This window comes from Etheostoma spectabile, chromosome 4 (assembly GCF_008692095.1).
Source record: "Etheostoma spectabile isolate EspeVRDwgs_2016 chromosome 4, UIUC_Espe_1.0, whole genome shotgun sequence".
NCBI classification, from domain to species: domain Eukaryota; kingdom Metazoa; phylum Chordata; class Actinopteri; order Perciformes; family Percidae; genus Etheostoma; species Etheostoma spectabile.
In genome coordinates this window covers 3573665-3581733 of record NC_045736.1, presented here as the reverse complement: position 1 = coordinate 3581733, position 8069 = coordinate 3573665, and the positions used below count along the sequence as shown (strand labels likewise).

General features: G+C 40.5%; 2 protein-coding genes across 2 annotated transcripts in view; both read right to left on the bottom strand.

Moving 5' to 3' along the window:
- Positions 1–1501, bottom strand: part of zgc:162780 (putative methyltransferase DDB_G0268948) — a 16442-nt gene extending 14941 nt beyond the window's left edge. Inside the window, exons 1-2 of the mRNA XM_032512965.1 lie at positions 1225–1501; positions 945–1105 (exon numbers count right to left, since the gene is read on the bottom strand). Of these exons, the coding sequence (XP_032368856.1) occupies positions 945–1105; positions 1225–1335 (272 nt within the window). The 5' untranslated portion in view covers positions 1336–1501. The remainder of the gene's footprint in view (positions 1–944; positions 1106–1224) is intronic.
- Positions 1502–2004: 503 nt separating this feature from the next.
- Positions 2005–8069, bottom strand: part of zgc:162396 (putative methyltransferase DDB_G0268948) — a 6754-nt gene continuing 689 nt past the window's right edge. Inside the window, exons 3-7 of the mRNA XM_032512967.1 lie at positions 6052–6212; positions 3812–4028; positions 3201–3301; positions 2801–2938; positions 2005–2652 (exon numbers count right to left, since the gene is read on the bottom strand). Coding sequence (XP_032368858.1) covers positions 2562–2652; positions 2801–2938; positions 3201–3301; positions 3812–4028; positions 6052–6212 — 708 coding nt within the window. The 3' untranslated portion in view covers positions 2005–2561. The remainder of the gene's footprint in view (positions 2653–2800; positions 2939–3200; positions 3302–3811; positions 4029–6051; positions 6213–8069) is intronic.

Genomic DNA, 8069 nt, shown 5'->3' with positions numbered 1-8069 from the left:
GTTTGCCTCCACCGGAAAGCTAACGTTAGCTAACAGCTAATTTGGCTAACCACTAGCTGAGACAGCATGTAAAAAACCCTCAAAAGTTAAAGTAACCGTTTAAATATATAAAAGTTCTACTTGTGCTCATTTAAAATACAATTACTCAATACTTGTCTTTTTATTACAGGAAAGTCTTAATTTAGCTGTAGCCTGCTTTTCCCAGTGTTTAGTTTGAGTAACGTTATTTTAGACTGAATCAAGCTGTCAGCTAGCGGTTAGCCGAAACAGCTATTAGCTAAACTAACATCGTTAGCTTCCCGGTGGAGGCTAACAGCAGACAGCTACTGTGGAACAGATCGTGCAGTGCCGTAAATCCTCCTACGTCATGATTATCATCTACGCGTGCGCGAACATATTGCACATGCGCAGAACGGGTCGCGCAGGCAGGACGGATCGTGTACAGACAAGGCTAACCCCCTTGGATGAGAGTCGAGTCAGACCTATAGCTAAACAGTTAACGCTCTGGTCGAGTGCAAATGTGAGTTGCGCATGCTCAGATTTAAACGGTTTACAGCAAAACATGTCATACTGAAATTTGTGAAATCCATGAAATAATAAACTTCTCTCATTACAAACTGTAACAGAAGATATTAATCATTTCAAAAACGTTTTAGCTATCTATGATTGATTGAATGCTAACGTTAGGTCAAAACGCCATTCAACTGACAGCCTTTGTTGTGTTTGATGCTAACTTGTAGCCAGCAGTGAACAAACGTGGTCCAGTAGGTCCATTTTTAATGTATTGACATTACAGAAATGTCTCGTTAGGATCTTGAATGCTACTTGTCGCAAAGTAACGCACGCGCAACTCACATCTTCGCAAAGTGACGCATGCGCGACTCAAACCTGTACTCGACTTATATGTGGGAGTGACAGGCTGGTTCATGCTTAGGCCTACTTACCTATACGTGATGTTTGGCTCTTTAGCATGCTCTAAAGCCACTTCCACCTGGGCAGGACTAACGTCTGTCCCCACCACCGAGGCAAAGTGTTTGGCCAGCAGCACCGTGCCCTGTCCTGAGCCGCAACCAACATCCACTGCCAGCTGGAAGGGATGTCCTTTCTGACCAAATAATTAGCATTTTATACAACATTGCGGTAAAGTTAGTTTTACTATCGTATCTATTGTCAAAACTAGTTCATTTTATACTTACCAAAGGCTACCACACGTTTTCCACTTACCCGTTTTTCCAGAAAATCAAGCACCTGTCTTATCAGCTCATCTGATGGTGAGATCCTGTGCTTCCAGTAGGAAGAAGCATGCTGTTTGCCTTCAAACAGACGGTAGGCCATAGCTCGCTGATCCCTCTCTGCAGCTTATATAGTACGTTTACATAAAGATAAAAGCCTATTTCATCTTATGGTTTTAACTGGGTAAGAGGAGCTAACTTCCTCATTGAAAAGACCGTGGATTACTTTCTGCCGGAAGTCAGTCTCTCTCTCACACACACACACACACACACACACACACAAAGGGGAAACTGGGAACAGGGAGCTCTCTTCTCCCCCCTTGTACATGGCATGTTTGATAATTAAGCCCCTTAAAGGGACAGCTCGAAAACTTTTTTTTTTTTGTGGCTTCTGTTTTTAACTTTTGCTGAGCATAATACGTTCAACAATGCTTTGTTTTGAATCCATAATTGGCGGAAAGGTTTAGGAGTCTCTCCTCAAAAACTATTTTGGTCCATTATTATCACAATATCTCTGTCTAAAATGCTGGAAAAGCTGGAGCAGATAATAAATGAAAAACTCTCCAACAATTTAAAGACAAGAATTTCGGAAGAAGTCCAACTACAATCATTAGATGTGAGAAAAGTCAGTTAGTTTGGTGCTTTTTTTGCTGTTTTTGGCGGTTTTTGCCACCATCTTAGACTTATAGCGGGGAAAACCCTGTAAACATAAATAATCTAGAATACTGTCCCTCGTGTTTATAGAAAATCTCCAATTCTGTACGTTGTTGTCTTTTCTTTGTATCCATCTGCAGTTAGATTTCAAAGAGAGAGACAGCAATAATTTGTACTTTTTATTGATTTTATTGGAAAATTACAGTTTGCACTCAGTTTTTGTTAGTCTAGTAGAGGTTTATGTATATTTTCTTAAGGTGTATATATTTAGGTATTATTGTGTGTGCATTTAAGGCTGTAAGGGATCAGCTGCTCTATTGGCAAACAGTTTAGGAGGTAGCTTCACTGCATAATGAAAGACAAGTGACGCAAAACAGTAGATATTGAATTGACAGATATCTCATTTGTCTATCATACCACTAGAATCCGACAGAATCAGATCATCTAAACTGGCCTGAACACTCATCCTTACAACCAGAAGGTGTGTTAATGATTATGTTGTAAGGCACAAAGGTCTTCGTCAGCTTACTTATGTAACTGCATTACGCAAGCAAAAGAGAGTTCTAGTAAGAATAAAGAGTACAAGTATTTAAGTTCATAAATTGCAAATTGCAACATCTAAGAGTAAAAATAAACCCTCTCTTTTAAACACACACCCCAATGCCACATTGCTGATTATTGGGGTTTTGATGCAAGGACACAGAAATATTCCATTTCCATCTCCATCTCAGTGTCAGGAGACGGGACTCCCATCTCCTCCAGAAACCTGTGAAGCAGTGCACTGATTGATTATTCTGCTCAGTACACCAAGATAAACATTCAGACAGTTAATATTTACAAAATGGATGATTATAATAACAGACGTGTGTGTGTGTGTGTGTGTGTGTGTGTGTGTGTGGGGGGGGGGGGATGACCTCTTCTGAGTATGAAGCAGCAGGTCTTCAGCAGCCTGGGGATCTTTCTTCTTGTAGACTTGGGACATGGACCAGGACTCAATGAATCCCACCAGGTTCTTCACTGAGATTGTCGAGTTCACCCAAATACTGTCAATCCTGTTGTACCATTATGTTGACTTATTACATAAAAAGACAATTAAACAATACAGTGGCATAATAAACCACACTTTGACATCAGTTAGCTGTGTGCATTTATTAATCAAAAAACGGCCTTTGTGTTTTATGGAACAAGGATAGAACGGGATTTCAGCTCTGAGCGATGGTGTTGAAACTGATACCGTTGCTATTTTTAAGATCCTGCGGTAAAGTGTATTACAGGCCAACCCTAGTGTTTACTGTAGGTGTGTATGGTAAATACCTCTCCTTGTCGGGAAAGGGGATGGCTGAGTAGAGCGCCTCCAGCTTACTCTCAGCTAGAGCAACTTGATTTTTGGTGTAAGGCAACAGCACCTGCTTCACCTGGAAGTGAATGTAAAGAAATGTTTAACTCTTCCATCGTGTACTGAATTTGTATTGCATGTATATTCTGTCTGTCTGTATAAATAACTGTAACTTGCACTTTTTAATGTCTTTATTTTCACAATTAACAAACAACATACAGTACTACGTATTACATAGGGAGGTTTATAAGTGTTGGTATAGACAGATTTTTTTATTCTGGACATGACCAGACTAGGTGTTTCCCCTGCTTTTATTCTTTATGCCAGGTTAAGATGGCCGCATCCTGACTCTAGTGATGTACTTGACACACTCAGAACTTGAATTTGTTTTCCCAAAGATGTTTAACTTTTCCTTTAAACCCTATAAAGGTACTTCTATGTATGTGGCCAACATAAATGTAGAACAGTGCACATAGTGCTCTATTAGCTCTAGGTTAACAGATTGCATTATTGATACAGCTACTCACAAAAGTTTTGCATTGCTGATCAGGTTTAACATGACTGGAGTGACTCTAGAGTCTACACCCACCTCGTCATAAACGTGATTGAGTCTTTCTCCACAGTCCTGGTAGGTAAATCTGGTGTTAGAGTCAATGAAGCCCAGCAGAGCCATGCAACCCCGGGGTTTTAAGACCCGAGTTGCCTCAACCAGGAACCTTGTCTGATCAAACCAGTGGGCTGCTGACGCTGCTGTGAGCAAGTCGACGGAACCATCTGGAAAAGGAAGCTCCTCTGCGGTCCCCTTCCTGCAGGGGGCAACAGTCAGGTCACACTGATTTCCAGTGAAGGAAGAAGTATTCAGATCCTTTACTTAAAAGGAGAATTCCGGTCAATTCCAACACGTAGCTCTGTTGTCTGTAAATCTGGAGTGCTGTCAGTAGAGAGAAAAACTAAACCAATTGGTGCTGTCTACACCGTGTTATCCTCCTGCTAGTGTAAGCACCCAATGGGCCTAAACAGGGCAAGTTTTAAACGTGGTTTTAGCCTGTAAACATGTTCAAAATGTCATTACCAGTGCCTGGCCATGTGCAGTGATTCCTTCTGAGTGAACACAGTGAGTCTGACTGCTGTAGATGTGACAGAAAGGCATATACGTTGTGTTATTTCCTGTTTTCCGGTGAAGTCCACACTAGTCGATTGTCAAACTCACACAATCCAATATTCCCAAAATATTTCCACAAAAAAACATTTTTTTTTTTTTTTAATGTCCTCAGTAATGACTATGTAGAAACAGGCTGTAACCTGACACCACGGTGGAGCCAGGAGAGCAGAGCGCTGCTTCAGCAGGTCAAACGTTCAAGAGCCCACTGTTGCCTAGTTACCTATTATGGAGCTGGATATGTTTCTTTATTACATGCAAGTAAATAAATGATCTGAGAGAAGAAAAAAAAACATTTTTGAGAGAAAAAGTTCTCACACTGATAGCAAAAAAAGCTTTTTATGAGAGAGAGAAAATATTTGAGAGAAAATGTTTTCATACCAATAGGAAAAAATAATATTTTAGACTAAAAAAAGTTTAAATATACATTTGAAATTTTTAAAATTCTTTCCGAGAAAAAACAAAAAAATCCCCTCAAAAGATTTTTTTTAAACTCTCAAATACATATTTTTTTTGCTATCGGTGTGAAAAAATGTTCTTTCAAAAGAAATGTGTTTCTCTCAAAATCTTTCTTCCCTCTCTCAAAACTAAGTCTTTGCTCTCGTCTCACGATTTTTCTCTCGATGTGAAAACAGTGTCGTGGGCGGGGCCACGTCCCTATCGGCCAGTCGGGTGAGCGCCGTCTTTTCTTGGGAGTTCACCTGAATCATTACACCATTGTCACCGCCATGGATGCGCTGCCTTATTTGAGAGCGGAAGCTAGCGTCAGCGAACTAGCCGCCAGACACAATGACCCCGACCCCTGCAGCGTAGCTCAGTGGCAGCTCGTACACGTGGCTGCAGATACTCCGTGTCGCCTGCACTGGTTCGGTTTTTTTCAATCGAAAGTACACGTTTATTTACAGCAATCAAGATTGACATAAAAATAGGCCGGAATTCTCCTTTAAGTAAAACAACTTAAGTATCATCATGAAAATGTACTTAAAGTATTAAAAGTAGAAGTATACTCAATGCAGAAAAATCCTCACATTTTAGAAACTGGAAACGATCAAAGTTGTTTCATGGTCTAATCATTTCAGCTGAACTTGAAGGCTGTTATATCGTCGGGTGGTGTAATTTAAATAAAGCATCCTTTTTTATAAACTAGCTCACATGTGGTTTGTGTGCAAAAAAAAAATCTTATTTGTAAAGTAACTAGTAACCAAAGCTGTAGGCTACGTGAAGCAAAAGGTACAATATTTCTCTCTGAAATGTAGTGAAGAAGAAGAAAGTGGCATGAAAAGAAAAGACTCAAGTAAAGTATAAGTACCTCAAATTTGTAGTTAAGTACATGGTATATTTAACAATAAAAAAATGTGTTTTGTGTTTAATGTAACTCGTGACTTAAACTGTCAGATTAATGTAGTGGAGTAAAATGTACAATATTATTCTCTGAAAGTGGCATGAACATTTTTTCAATGTACAGTACTTGAATAAATGTAGTTAGTTCCACCACTGCTGATGTTGGACTTTTAAATGAATCTTATTTACATCATTTGAAAAATTGGGACTTTCTGTTTCAGCATGGAACTCCAAACACTTCGGGAACATTTGCATTTCAATGTCAGTCTTTATTTTCAAAGAGTGCTATAACTACGTCCGCACATGTAGAGCCACTCACACACTCCTACCTGTATGTGATGTTGGGGTACCCGGGCACAGCTCTGGCCTCCTCCAGTTGACACTCACTGATGTCGATGCCCACCACTTCCTGGAAGTACGGTGCCAGGAGCCGGGAATTCTGACCTGTCCCACATCCCAGATCCACTGCCAGCACATGTGGCTGTCCCTTCTGAGGAAGGTAACAGATGTGCAGTAATTGTTGTCAATGTGTTGAATAATCCTGAGATGTTTCAATTCCATTTTTGTTTCCTACCCTATTCCGATTGGTGAACTTGCGTATTGTTCGATATGAAGTAACGATCAGATAGCATGGAAAAAAGACATATATTTTATTGTGTTTTAACAGCTGTATACTACTGACATTGTATGGATGGGATATGATTGCCATCATTTGTTGTATGGCTGGCTAAATTACGCTGTATTTGATCGATGCCTCCAGTACTTGGGCCTCACGTATAAACGTTGCGTACGCTGGTTTTTACGGACACTTTATGATGTATAAAAAATTAACCAGACGTGAGAATGTGCGGGCCGTCCGCAAAGTCTTTTCTGGTTCCGTAACGTGGCGAAATGTAAGTGAAAAGTGCAGAAAATCACCAAACATTACAAAATAACGTTTTCACTTCACTTACTAGCATATGTCAGTGACATTGTAATGAGAAAACATAATTATATCCACAGATAGTCAATAAAAGTTTGATCCTTTATGTGGATAATACTTCACATCTTTCACACTAATAACTGTTTAATTCGCAGGGTACTTAACCTCTGTGAGGATGGGAAATGAAAGAAAATCCACTCATCCTCTGCAGTTGGATGAAATCTCTTACTCACTGTGCAACAAAAAAGACTGGCACGGAAAATGTGATAGTATGTGTCATGAGTGTGTAGTTGCGGAGGCTCAGACATCCGTGGCGTACAGAAGGCGGGACGCACGGATCCATCTCCCCAGGAACAAACCCTGTGTCGGGTAGGCAAACCCATTGGATGTGTAAGCGATCCCGTGGATGATGTATAGACTATGTAAGTGAACAAGGTGTACCCGATCCACCAAGCACCGGGCTGTCTTGATTCTGCAAATCATTTAAGTAACATCTGTTCCTGTAGTCCTATTTACGGTTTTATTATTTCATCCACGCATGGCACAGCAGTGTCTCACTGCAGTGGAGACGCTGTCCTCACTAAACTCTCCTCCACAGAGCCTACTAACACTGAAATAAGTAACACTTAAATAAATAGCATTTCATCTGCGAGATCAAACTGCTTATTGTGCATAATTAGGACCGACACTGAGATCCATGTTGTTGTCTATTTATTTTTAAATAGTGTATTCATTTATTCAGGGAAGGTTCACTGAGAAGAAGCCTCTCTTTTGTTGGAACTCATTAACACAGTTACATATTCATACCTGGTACAACCACAGTCTGATCTGCTGGCCACTGAGCAGTTGGAGGTTAAGCGCTGCTGTTTCACTTTCCTCAGTCTGGGGATTGAACCGACAACCTCCCAGTCACAAGTTTGTGGCTCTAACTTTTTAGGCCGCCACCATTTGCCACTCTGGGCATTAACTTTTATTTCTTATCTGAGATGGAAAAACCTCCAGAACAGAACTTTTTTTTGCACTTCCGTGATCAGTTCAATGTCACAAGAAGGTTTTTTTTCCCATCTGAGGCGGGATAACCTGTTGGGATTGGACAAAGAATGACGTCGGGGACAAATTTATATTCATGTCCATATTAATTTATGGGAGGAGGCAAGGTGGGGTCGGTGGCTCGTTCATGTGCGCTCAATTCCACGTTGATTGTGATGTATAAAGGAAAGGTGCGCAGGACCTGGTTTACGCCCGAGATTATACATGTGACTATTTCTGTGTAGGTACTTTACGAGTTTTGGCTGTACGCCATCTTCTGGTATGAAATCTTTTATATACGAGGCCCCAATACTTGTTGGTACTGATACAAGCATTTCAGGCAGTATCGGAGGCTACTGGTATCGGAACATCTCTATCATAAACTCTTGTTTTGTG